At 44.5% G+C, this 13,943-nt stretch overlaps 1 protein-coding gene across 1 annotated transcript in view; it reads right to left on the bottom strand.

The window, feature by feature from the left end:
• tmc3 (transmembrane channel like 3) overlaps window positions 1-13,943 on the bottom strand; it is an 86,113-nt gene that overhangs the window by 5,208 nt on the left and 66,962 nt on the right. The window contains 1 exon segment of the mRNA XM_075485268.1: window positions 1,190-1,232. Coding sequence (XP_075341383.1) covers window positions 1,190-1,232 — 43 coding nt within the window.

The following is a 13,943-nucleotide window of genomic DNA, read 5'->3' as shown; positions in this document are numbered from 1 at the left end:
GCATACTGTATAATGTGTTGAGACAGACACGATAAACACATGACGTATCTTGTAGTCTCTGTCCATCTGAATGACATCCTCATCCTTAAAGACCCCGTTTGACCACGAGTTACATGTATACTGGACACTGACATCTTCCAGAGAACAAAGAGGAATGTAAATTTCATATCTTGCTGGGATATATTATCATTTAAAGACCCTCTTAAAATAATTCTGTAACCCAACTGTCAACACCCACCAACTGTGACAGAGATTCATCAAGAACTTCAGCAAAATTATTTCACTCACCTTGACCACCCCCTCTTCCAATGGGCCACTGACATGGAGGCTGCTTTTGAGGAACTGAATTCCTGTTTCCTATCTGTACCAGTCCTGATACAGTCTGACTCCAAATACCAGTCTGTGGTTTGAGGTGCGTGCCTTGGGCATAGGGGTAGGATCTGCACTCTCTTAACACTCACCTGTGAATGATGAACTCCACCCTGGAGCATTCCTTCCATGTAGGCTCACTCCAGCTATACACAATATTATCAATAGGAAGATCCTAGCTCCTAGAGGAGTGGCACTAGATAGAGCTAGCCAAACATTCATCATATACACAAACCACAGGAACATGTTGTATGTACAAAAAGCCAAGTTTCTGAAACTAATGCAAGCAAGAACAACCTTGATTTTTAGAACACTTTTTTTCGGTCATATCACTCTGACACCATTCTGCCTCAGCTGATTTGTGTCATTGTGTCATCATTTAGAAAAATCAAATGGATAAGCCATGTTTCATGACAACCAAAAAAAAGTATGCTTGTCTAACCCTCACATCCACACCCTTCTTCAGCTTGTAGATTTCCTCCCATTTGGTGCCTTCTTTCAAGATGCATCCATTTTATTATTATTCATTCACCTGAAAGTGGGCAGAGTATACAGGTACACTGGTGGAACAACACGCTCAACCTTAATTCAAACTGTGAGGTAATCACATCATTCAACCACCACGGCACCGTAAGGATGTTGATTCCTTGGTACACAATTACTGGCTCTCATTATCCAATACTTCCAAATTAACAGTTCTAAACAGTGACCCAGTCAATGCTGTCTGTCTTACATAAATTTGTCCAACTGGAGCACACAGCTTGCCTGGAGCACACACCCTAACCCAAAACACGACAAGACCACACAAAACACAAGATACCTGTAGCCATCTGGAAGACTTTCTTCTTGTCCTCAGTCCGTTCCTATTAAAAGTAAAGGAAAATTTCAACTATATACACATGTATTATTTTGGTCAGTATAAGACTTCATCCAAGGATAATTTTCAATGTTTTTTTAAAACACTTTTTTTAAGACTTTGATAGTTGTAACCCACAAAAACTATCCACTATCAGTATAACATTTCTGTATCCACAAATATGTATTTCTATTAATTTATGTTGTTAAAAATCATATGTATGAAAATATGGAATCAATTGTAAACAAATTTGTAGACTTTTTCTTTGCATACACTGTGTGGACAATTATTAGGCAAGTGAGTATGTTGATCATTTCATAATTTTTAAGCATATTTTCTAACTCCACGATGTATAAACTTGAATGTTTAATGGATTTAACCATAGCAGGTTAAGTGTATATGTGTAATCAGGGAGGGTGTGGCCTAAAGAGGGCAGTAAAAAAGCCTACAAAAAGCCTCTCCGAGGGATGCAGCATACTTGAAATTCCTAAGATATTGGGGCGTGATCACAGAACCATCAAACGTTTTGTTGCAAATAGTCAACAGGGTTGCAAGAAGCGTATCGAGAAAAAAAGTCGCAAATTAACTGCCATGGATTGAGAAGAATCAAGCGTGAAGCTACCAGGAACCCATTATCTTCCAGTGCTGTCATATTCCATAACTGCAACCTGCCTGGAGTACCGAGAAGTACAAGATATTCAGTGCTCAGAGACATGGCCAAGGTAATGAAGGCTGAAACCTGACCACCACTGAACAAGACACATAAACTGAAGCGTCAAAACTGGGCCAAGAAATATCTGAAGACAGATGAAATGAGTGACTCTTGACGGACCATGGATGAGACCGTGGCTGGATCAGTAACGAGCACAGAGCTCCACTTCGAGTCAGATGCTGTCAAAGTGGAGGTGGGGTACTGGTATGGGCTGGTATTATTAAAGATGAGCTAGTTGGACCTTTTCGGGTTGAAGATGGACTCAAAATCAACTCCCAAACCTACTGCCAGTTTTCACTTTCACTTTCTTCAATCAGTGGTACAGGAAGAAGTCTGCAAATTTCAAAAAGACTGATTTTTATGCAGGACAATTCTCCGTCACAAGCATCCAAGTATTCCACTGCGTGGCTTGCCAGTAAAGGCAAAAAAATATGACATGGCCCCCTTCTTCACCTGACCTGAACCCAATTGAGAACTTGTGGGCAGTTCTTAAACGGGAGATTTCCAGTGAAGGAAAACAGCACACCTCTCCAAACAGTGTCTGGGAGGCCGTGGTTGCTGCTGGACAAAAAGTTGATCGTCAACAGATTCAGAAACTACGGTGGCCGACACGTGCAAACGCGCTGCAAACGCCGAAACAAATCCAACAGTAAAATGCTGCAAGAGAAAAATGCGGCAATCACAAAAACGACTGGAGCACACGCACTGCAAACCCCAAAACACATGCAAGAGAGAAACGCTGCAAATTTCAAAACACGACGGAAGTTCGCCAGGCCACTAGGCGGTCTCGACCTGTGGGATAGGGGATCGACTATGGGAGATCTACCATATTAATGAAAGAGAAGAAAGTCAAAAGGTACGTTGTCATTTATGTGTTTTTTAAACACTTGGCCATAATCTTTTACCTTATTATAGAAGAGCAGCGGAGTTATGTTGCTATTCTCCTAAGAAAGCCAAAACCTCACTTTTACTTTCTTGAATATTCATGTTTGAGGTTTATCAACATTTTGGATTGACCGAGAGCACTGTAGTTGTTCATCAATACAAATAATTTTCAAAATTATGACTTGCCTAATAATTGTGCACTCAGTGTATTTCGATTAACTTGTATCTATGAAAGAGGTCTTGCACAATGGTTTTGCACTCATTTTGTTCATTGTTTTAAACATTGTATCATGAAAGCAAAATTGTGATAGACCCTGTGTTCTCTGTGATTGAATAATGCATCTGAAATGCATTTATTGGCGGTCTCTCTTTAACATTATGACACAAGTACATTCAAAGGCTAGCAGTTGATGAAACATCACTGCCCATAAGTCAGTGGTCAGAATTTCTGGCACTGAATCTTTTTGGCTATATTGGATTTAGCTAGTGTCTTCTGGCTTCGTTATAGGACTAGGTGTTGAAGTCCCTTCATGTTCATGGTAAGTGACAGTGGAGTGGGATTTGCCATTGCTCACCATGTGGCGCCCCCAGCGCGACATATCATCAGTTGTGTGCCCACGCATCATAGGGTGTTACGGCCATTTCCTCACAAGACACCCTCTGCCAGGGTTGGCCCACCACAGGCTGATCAGACCTGGGTGCGTGTCGCACAGTGGCACCACATGCTCACCTGGCAGCCCACGTTGTGTCCCTGCGCTTGAGCCACAGCCAGTGACTGCTTTGCTCAGCTGCCGCAGACAGTTCTTTTATTGCCCTCCGTTGGGCCTGCCCTCCGATGCCAACTTCCTTCAGCAGCCCCGTGGTACTTCTGGCCACAAAGCCTCTGCAGCCCACCTCGACAGGCCACACCTTCACATTCCAGCCCCGCCCCTCTGCTTCAGCTGTTAGGTTACCGGAGCCTCTTCCGCTCATATGCCTCCCCGATCGTATCCTCCCATGGGACAGTAAGCTCCACAATGAAGGCACGGTGGCAGGACTTGGACCATAGGACCAGGTCCGGGCGTAAGTTCGTTACTGCGATTTCGGATGGAAAGCTGAGCCTCTGACTGAGGTCCACCCGCATTTCCCAGTCCCGGGCTATGGTCAGTGGGCCCGCCTCCCGAGGAGCTGGCCTGGTCCCCCTTTTCTCGCCTTCCCGGACAAATGGTGTCTTCCATGGGACCGCTGGCTGGGAATTTGGAGGCATAGCATTGGTGGTTACCCTTATTTTCTCAAGTTTGGCAGCCAAGCACTTCAGCACCTGATTGTGGTGCCAGGTGTACCTTCCTTAAGTCAGGCTGGTCTTACAACCCACCAAGATGTGCTTGAGGTTTGCAGGGACTGCACACAGGGGACAGGCTGGTTCCTCTCCATACCAGAGGTGTAGGTTGGTTGGCGAGGGCAGCACATCGTATGTGGCCCTGAGGATGAAACTAAGCCTGTTAGCCTCCATACTCCACAGCTCGCTCCATGTTATTCTCCTCCTCTCAACACTCTCCCATCTCGTCCAGTGGCCTTGCTGCGCTTGGGAGACTGCTTTGGCGCACCTAGCTGCTTCCTCCTGCTGGCGCACCTCTTCCACTACCATGTGCCGCTGTTCCCTTGGATTGGCCTTTTCAATTCAATTCAATTCATTTTTTTTATATAGCGCCAAATACAACAATTCAAGCCAATTGGAATTCAATTAATTGTAATCATAATTATTCATAAAATAATCCAATTCGTTCATATAGAGCCAATTCAAAAACAATTTCCTAGCTAAGGAAACCAACAGATTGCACTGAAAACTTTTTCTTTTTCGGTCCAATCTCCTGTCCTGAGCGTGTCTGAGGCGACTGTGGAGAGAAACGACTCCCTTTTAACAGGAAGAAACCTCTGGCAGAACCAGACTCAGGAAGGGTGGCCATCTGCCTCCACCAACTGGGGTCTTGAGAAGACAGAAAGTGGGGGGGGGGGGCGCCACTGTAACACCATTCAAAGGATATCTGTTGGAACAGGGTAACACGAGTTAATGACCACAATAATGTCACATATACATAAAGAGAGTAAAGTGAGGAAAGGTGTGACAGATGAGGCCCCCCAGCAGTCTGGGCCTATAGCAGCGTAACTATGGGATGTTTCAGGATCACCTGAGCCATCCCTAACTATAAGCTTTATCAGAAAGGAAAGTTTTAAGCCTGGTCTTAAAGGTGGAAAGGGTGTCTGCTTCCCGGACATTTACTGGCAGCTTATTCCACAAGAGAGGGGCCTGATAACTGAAGGCTCTGCCTCCCAAACTGGCAGCTGGTTCCACAGAGAGGGGCCTGATAACTGAAGGCTCTGCCTCCCATTCTGCTTTTAGAAACTCTGGGAACCTCAAGTAAACCTGCAGTTTGGGAACGAAGTGCTCTGTTAGGAAAATATCTTACAATGAGATCTTTAAGATATGATGGAGCTCGGTCATTAAGAGCTTTATATGTGAGGAGAAGAATCTTAAATGGCACGCCAAGACCACTCTTACCATGCTGGACATGCCCCACTATATCCCGGTGTCTGAGGGCGGCCTTTGCCACTGCGACTGCTGCCGATGGTTTCCATTTCCTTCCCATTGCTAGTGTTGGAGCCACACCTCTGACGAATGGATCCCGGGATTCAGTGAGAGTCATTTCCAGCCTTGCTTTGGCACATTTATACTCCTCCACAAGGCTTGATACTGTAAGGGAGAGGGCTCCATTGCTGCTAAGGCATTTGGGCAGTCCAATCCACTTCCTCACCTGCACATTCACCAGCCTCTCCAGCCGGTTGGCATGGGATAAAGTGACCTCATAGATGGAAATTGGCCACATGAAACGGGGCAGGAGTCCAAACTGAAAACACCACAGTTTCAGCTTTCCAGGGAGAGCAGTGCTGTTGATTTGCTTGAGGCCATTGATGGTATCCTGCTTGAGTTGCTCCACCTGCTTCGAGTCTTTCAGCTCTGCGCTGTACCAGCGGCCAAGACTTTTGATAGGCTTCTCAAGGACTGTTGGTATTGGCTCGTTGTTGAAGTGGAACCTCTCATTAGCAAGCTGGCCCTTGACAATAGAGATGCTGCGTGATTTGCTGGGTTTGATCGCTATCCGTGCCCCTTGAATGTTTCTCTGGATTTTATCCAGGAGGCGTTTGGTGCATGCAGGTGTTGTTGTTATTGTTGTCATGTCATCCATGTAAGCCCTGATTGGAGGAAGACGCAGCCCTTTCTTCAACCGTTCCTCTCCAACCACCCATCGCGATGCTCGTATAATGAGCCCCATTGCCATGGTAAATGCCAGTGGGGAAATGGTGCAGCCCGCCATAATGCCAACCTCAAGGTGCTGCCAGACAGTTGTACTAGCCTGTGCTGTGACACAAAACTGAAGATCCTGGAAGTAGGCTTTCACCAGCCTTGTGATGGCCTCTGGGACTTGGAAGAAGTTGAACGCTGTCCACAACATCTCATGGGGCACTGATCCGAAGGCATTGGCGAGATCTAGGAAAACCACATGCAAGTTTTTCTTCTCCTTCTTCGACGTCTGTATCTGGTGCCAGATGACATTACACAGACCGACTCACTGCCTTAATCACACCCTTGATCTTGTGCTGACTTATGGCATTGAGAGTGAACATTTAACAGTGTTCCCTCATAACTCTGTCTTATCTGACCATTTTTTGATAACCTTTGAGTTTACATTACTTGACTATACAGTTTCTGAGAAGAAATGTACATATAGAAGGTGTCTATCAGAGGATGCTGTAACCAGATTTAAAGAATTAATTCCATCATCCTTTTCTTCACTGCCATGTGCAGATATGACAGAGGACAACTACCTAAACTTTACTCCAGCAACACTTGACTCTCTTGTTGACAGCACTATAGTTTCAATGCGTACAGCACTGGACAATGTTGCCCCTCTGAAAAGGAAGGTAATCAGTCAGAAGAGGTTGGCTCCTTGGTATAATTCACAGCTGCGTGCTTTAAAGCAGACTGCAAGAAAGCTGGAGAGACAGTGGCGTTCCTCTAATTTAGAAGAGTCTCAGTTAGTCTGGAAAGATAGTTTAACAATGTATAAGAAAGCCCTTCGTAAAGCTAGAACTGCTTATTATTCATCATTGATAGAAGAGAATAAGAACAATCCCAGGTTTCTCTTCAGCGCTGTAGCCAGTCTGACTAAGAGTCTGAGCTCTGTTGAGCCAGGTATTCCTTTAACTCTCAGCAGTGATGATTTCATGAGCTTCTTTATCAATAAAATTGTTTCTATTAGAGAGAAGATTGATGGAGTCCTTCCCACTATTATCAGTGATGTATCATCAAGTACAGCAGCTTTAGAAGTATCTTTAGAACCTGATTTATATTTAGACGGCTTTATATTTATATTTAGACATGTTATTGGGATTAAAGGAACTGCATTAGGCTGGTTTAAGTCATATTTATCTGATAGATTTCAGTTTGTTCTTGTAAATGAAGAATCTTCCTCACACACCAGAGTAAGGAGTTCCCCAGGGTTCTGTGCTTGGACCGATTCTTTTCACTTTATACATGCTTGCATTAGGTAACATTATTAGACAGCATGGCATAAATTTCCATTGCTATGCTGATGATACCCAGTTGTACTTATCTATAAAACCAGATGAACCCAATAGGTTGGTCAGACTACAAGCATGTCTTAAAGACAAAAAGACCTGGATGACTCAGAACTGTCTGCTTCTAAATTCAGACAAACTGAAGTCGTTATCTTTGGACCTGAGCGCTTCAGGGAGAAAGTATCTTGCTATATAGTTACTCTTGATGGTATTTCCTTGGCTTCTAGTTCTACAGTGAGGAACCTTGGAGTTATTTTTGACCAGAATTTATCATTTGACTCGCATATAAAACAGGTTTCTAGGACTGCCTTCTTCCATCTTCGTAATATTGTTAAAATCAGGAACATCTTGTCTCAGAGTGATGCAGAAAAACTGCTCCATGCATTTGTTACTTCAAGATTGGACTGCTGTAATTCTTTATTATTGGGCTGTCCCACATATTCTCTGAAAAGCCTTCAGTTGATCCAAAATGCTGCAGCCAGAGTTCTGATATTTCTCCAGTTTTAGCTTCTCTTCATTGGCTCTCTGTTAAATTCAGAATAGAATTTAAGATTCTTCTCCTCACATATAAAGCTCTTAATGACCGAGCTCCATCATATCTTAAAGATCTCATTGTAAGATATTTTCCTAACAGAGCACTTCGTTCCCAAACTGCAGGTTTACTTGAGGTTCCCAGAGTTTCTAAAAGCAGAATGGGAGGCAGAGCCTTCAGTTATCAGGCCCCTCTCTGTGGAACCAGCTGCCAGTTTGGGAGGCAGAGCCTTCAGTTATCAGGCCCCTCTCTTGTGGAATAAGCTGCCAGTAAATGTCCGGGAAGCAGACACCCTTTCCACTTTTAAGACCAGGCTTAAAACTTTCCTTTTTGATAAAGCTTATAGTTAGGGATGGCTCAGGTGATCCTGAAACATCCCATAGTTAAGCTGCTATAGGCCCACCTCAGCTGGGGGGCCTCATCTGTCACACCTTTCCTCACTTTACTCTCTTTATGTATATGTGACATTATTGTGGTCATTAACTCGTGTTTCCCTGTTCCAACAGATATCCTTTGAATGGTGTTACAGTGCCGCCGGAATTGAGGAATTCTTCTCTTTGGGAATCAGGATCCCTCCCGCCCTTCACCATGCCTTTGGAATAATTCATTTTTCCCATGCCACTCTCATCAGCTTCCAGAGGTACCTCAAGACCCCCGGCGTGTTCTTATAGAGCCTATATGGAACGCCATTGGGCCCAGGGGCTGATGCTGATCTTGCCCGCTTTACAGTGCTCTCAATTTCGCTCCATGTAGGGGGCCTTGTTTCCATCTGGTGTTCAGCTGGTTGGATTGGTGGCATGTCACCAGGAATGCTGGCTGGCAGGTGTCTCTGGTTGTCGGAGTAGGTCTTCCTCAGGTGCTCCTCTAGCTCTCGTATGGGTGCTTTGAGGGTCCCAGATTTCTCCTTGACCAAAAGGGTTTTCACAAACTGGTAGGGATCTCTGTAGAAAGCACTCCTTGCTCTCTCCTTCTTCTTGTGTTGCTTTCTCAGGCATTCAGCTCTTCTCAGCGTTGCCAGACGCTGCTTGATGTCACCTTGCAGCGCCTCAAGTCCTTTCCTCTCCACTTCCGTGGCCTTCTTCCATTGTTTTCTCAAGCACCTTCTTTCCTTCACAAGCCTTTCAATTTCTTTTTGTCTCCTGGACTTGGGATGAGCTGGTTCTTTCGGTACCTTACGGCGCTCGCTTTTTACCCCAAACCTCTCTGCCCATTGCTGTAGATGATTTCTCCAATCTTGTCCAGCTTCTTCTCTACACCTCCTTTCAGCCCCTCCAGGAGATGGACTATGTCTATGTTGATGGTTTCCCACTCCTTCTTCTTGCAAGATTTAGGCCACAAGATTTGAGGCTTTTGTCCCTCCATCTTCCTCTCTACTGCCGTCTGTGGCTGGATGGGCTCCGGGCTCACGTCTGTGGGTGGATCCATGCTTGGTTGAGCTTCGTCTGGGGTTCTGATACCCTGTGGTCTGTGGTGATTGTCCTGCTGCTGGGCTTCAATCGACTGATTTGCCCTACCTCTGAGGAAGTAGTGGTCAATGCGAGGCCCCTCGCAAAGCTCTCTCAAACATTTTTTCCTACCCTGATGGATCTTGAGACCCTTCTCTGATGTTATCTTTTTCCAGCCACAGGTGCAGCTTTGTAGCCTGTGTCCTGCCAGAACTGCTGCTCCATCACCTGCCGTGCTGAACATTTGAATCGTTGTCATTTCCGTTGCAAGGTCCGTTACCATGTGGTCCGCCGATGAGTCATCTTCCACCCCCGCTCTCGCAGACTCCAGGGGTATTTTTCCTTTCAAACTTATTGAAAAGGATTACTTACTTTCAAAGTTATGTATTACCAAAAAAAAAAATGGGCAAATGTTAACAATGTCAGGAGCACTGCCAGCGGGGAGTCTGTTTCTATGAATGCTATAAGCATCAACAATATAGCAGAAGCAAAGAGCTAGCCACATGTGCATGATACACCTGTTGTGGAGAAAAGACCAGAGTAGTCACACTTGTCTGGACAGCCTCTTAGGGGAATTTATTAACAGGAACAGTACAGAAATATATTAAACGGCAGCATATAAGAAATTCCCAAAGACAGAAGATTGTGATATTCCCTTATACTTTCTGATAACTGTGCGTACATGGCCAAAACCCAATCTGAGACCACTCTGTCTTAGATTTCCACAAACATCTTATGTTTTTTACCTTAACAGAAAACACCCTGACCATAAACAATATGACGTGAGCAGTGGCATTGCTCCCTCCAACACGCCTACCTTGCAAAGTACTGACCCTCAGGAGGAATCTATCCTTGCAGTGACTTCTTTCACTTGTCTAATTACAGAAGACTGACAGTGTTAGAGATGATGGACTCAAAAAAGGATAGAAAACTATGATGATGACTACCTTGGCTGAATTGCAAACAGACAGAGATGCCTAATTTCACAGCATATTTGCTTACTTAAGTAACTGTTGTTTGAATACATTGTCATTGTTCAGGTGCTGCTTCTTGACCCGACACCATTGAGCAATGGCTTATAGAGCCCAAACTGTGACTTCAGCTTCCATTCAGATGGCAGGGGATACCAGAAATGGTAAGGTACCAGAAAATTCTACATATAATGAAATGTGGGGGAAAAATTGCTCTCTGCCTGTGAGTGTAAGAGTCCCTCCATCCTTGCCGTGCATGACCAAAATATAAACCCTAAAGCGAATTAACTTTTTTTTAGTTTTAGTACATTTTTATGACAAGCTGCATTCACCAGTTTATACACACAGTCATACTGTAAAAGTCTATACATGGTATATAAAGTATCACAGGCTAAGCAGTGCTTTTATTCTGATGAATGCATCTGAGTGTCATAATCCATGGTAAGGGAAGTAGGACGCAAATGCAGGACTGATCAGGCTGGAGGCAAGCAGAACCAATACTTTACTCTACAGAAAACAAAATGGGCTGCAGTGGCGGGATAACATAACAAGAAAAACACCAAACTAGTAGATGCAATAAAGCTATGCCAGCAAACAAAGACAGGATTGACCAGAGTCTGGTGCTGAACAAAGGAAATCAGGCAGTATTTAAACTGAGGGAGCTAATGAACTAACACAGGAAATGTGGTGGTGATTCGCTAATACAGGTGTTCAGGGAGAGCAGAAAACTAGACTAACAGGAATGAACATAGGGAGCATAAAAAAATTTAAAAGTTAGCAAAGACAGCCAGAATGCAGAATTTTACTAATAATTAAAAATAAATAAAAAACCACACAAAAAAAATATAAACTGAAACACAACAAAACCTACAGACCATGACATAGAGGCAGAGCAGGGTTCAACGTTGCATTATATTAGGATACTTTGACATATAGACAGGGTAATAGTATGTTTGGATAAGCCAGACCTGATTGATGGTGTATGACATTTGAATGGTCAACATGGTGATATGGCACCCATAGGTTTATAGAAAACATTTGACAAATCACGATAGCCCAGTAAGTCTGGACTTTCTTTATAAAAACCCTATGGTGAAATTATCATCTAAAGACAGACGCGTTGTTCTGCATGTACCTTAGAATATAAATTGGACCTGGTTTCTTTGTTCAAGGTCTTATATTTGAGGCATGCGAGCTGTATGACCCTGTCTATACAGTATTAAAAATACTCTCCACTAAAGACTGTTCCTTCCAGTCTCATTGTTTCCAGTCTCATTTATTTTGACTCATGGTCCTGATGACATCAGAATGGCTGTCCAGGAGACCCTCCTAACACAGGGGAAGATCAAAATACCACCCTTTTAAATGGCAGACCACTGCTTTTTCTCATGAGCTACAGCTACCCTTTGGCACATGGGCTGCAGACCCACAAGACTAGAGGAAAAGAAATATTAATTTTCCTGTAATTGACCCACCTGATAACAGACGTGAAGGACAGAATATGCCTCATGTTGCCATGTCTCAAAGCAAAGTAGTTGTAATTGGGGAACACAGTTACAAGCCTTCTCCAAGTCCACAAAACACATGTTGACTGGATGGTCAAACTTCCATGACCCCCTCAGCAACTCTGCCAGGTCAAAAATCTGTTCCACTGTTCCACTTCCTGGGTGAAAACCACACTGCTCCTCCTGAATTTGAGATTCGACAGTTGAGTAGTGTGATCCCCCTGTAGTTGGAAAACACTCTGCAGTCCCCTTTCTTGAAAATGCGAACCATCACATCAGTCTACCACTCGACATGGCTGATTGAAGAGTTGTGTCAACCAAGACAGCCCCACAGTGTCCAAAGCCTTCAGCATCTCTCGGTAATGTTGTAGTACTCGAGATCGGTCTTGGTCTCGAGTTCAAGACCAGGGGCCTCATGTACAAAGACTTGCTGGATTTCCTACTGAAACATGGCGTACGCTCAAACCCAAATGCCCTCCAACGTCGGATGTATGAATCTGTGCGCACGCATCAATCCAAGCACATTTCCTTTGTACATCCCAATCAACGTGGAATTGAGAGCACATGTCGGAGCACCCGACTCCTCCCTGTCCACGCCCCTACTTAAATATGCAAATCATATTTAAATGAGCCCTGCACCTGCGATTCCCCTCTCTGTACGATCAGAAAATAAAGAAAAAAGAATGAATAAGACGGGAAAAAAGAAGAACTTCACGGAAAGCGAGATGTCGGTGCTACTTTCTGAAGTGGAGGCCCGCAAAAATGTGTTGTTTGGCACGCTGTCCTCCGGCATAAGCAGCAAACGCAAGAGGAGTGGGTGGGAGAGCCTGAGGCTGTTAATGCTGTGGGGTCTGAGAAGCCTCACAAGCAGAGGGGAAGAAGAAGTGGTCCCACATTAAGGTGGAGGTGAAGAAGAAGTGGTCCCACATTAAGGTGGATGTGAAGAAGAAGTGGTCGTGAAGAAGAAGTGGTCCCACATTAAGGTGGAGGTGAAGAAGAAGTGGTCCCACATTAAGGTGGAGGTGAAGAAGAAGTGGTCCCACATTAAGGTGGATGTGAAGAAGAAGTGGTCCCACATTAAGGTGGAGGTGAAGAAGAAGTGGTCCCACATTAAGGTGGAGGTGAAGAAGAAGTGGTCCCACATTAAGGTGGAGGTGAAGAAGAAGTGGTCCCACATTAAGGTGGAGGTGAAGAAGAAGTGGTCCCACATTAAGGTGGATGTGAAGAAGAAGTGGTCCCACATTAAGGTGGATGTGAAGAAGAAGTGGTCCCACATTAAGGTGGATGTGAAGCGGAGATTGGCTGCCCACCGCCGCAGTGTGGCCAAAACAGGCGGGTGGGGGGGTGACCGACTCTGTATGAACAGAGAGTCGGGGCAACTATGGGTGACACTGCTCTCTCTGGGGTGGTGGGAACACATGTGGGTGACTCTGATTACCCCCAAGCTAAATACCGATGCTTTTGTGTAACTCACAACAACGTGTTCATACAGTAACGTGCAGAAGTGCGCCGGGGAAAAGGTGAGGCTGATTAAGGCATTTCACACTTTGGGCACGGGGTTATTAACATTTGCCCACAGAGACGATCAGGGGCTTGTTAGAAAGATCTTAAGCTGAAGTTTAACCAGAAAAAAACAGAAAAAAACTAACTTTAACCACCGACTATGATGCTGTGAAGACAGGATAGAAATTGGGGGCGCACATACTCAATGCACTTCACGTATTCCACGTGACGTGCATTGAGTATGGACAATATATTAGGACAATTACACAATCAAGTTACTCACCAAGAAGCCAGCCATCACACACAGTGCCACCTTGTAGTCTGTTCCCAACAGTGTTGTTACTCAGAATGTATGAATCGTGCGTAGAACCACGGCACCTCGCCACAATGTTGGTTAATTGCATTTACGCATCACATATGATCTGTACATTGATCGAATGAAAATGTTTCCTGTTGACATATACAAATTCATCATGTGATTGCGCTTTTATAGCAATGTGTGTGCAGTCGATAGCTCCAATTACAAAACCGGCTCTCGCTTCAAATTG

The sequence above is a fragment of the Odontesthes bonariensis genome, chromosome 1, assembly GCF_027942865.1.
Source record: "Odontesthes bonariensis isolate fOdoBon6 chromosome 1, fOdoBon6.hap1, whole genome shotgun sequence".
In the NCBI taxonomy this organism is placed as follows: domain Eukaryota; kingdom Metazoa; phylum Chordata; class Actinopteri; order Atheriniformes; family Atherinopsidae; genus Odontesthes; species Odontesthes bonariensis.
The sequence above is the reverse complement of the archived record's forward strand: the minus strand, read 5'-3'. Positions and strand labels throughout refer to the sequence as shown.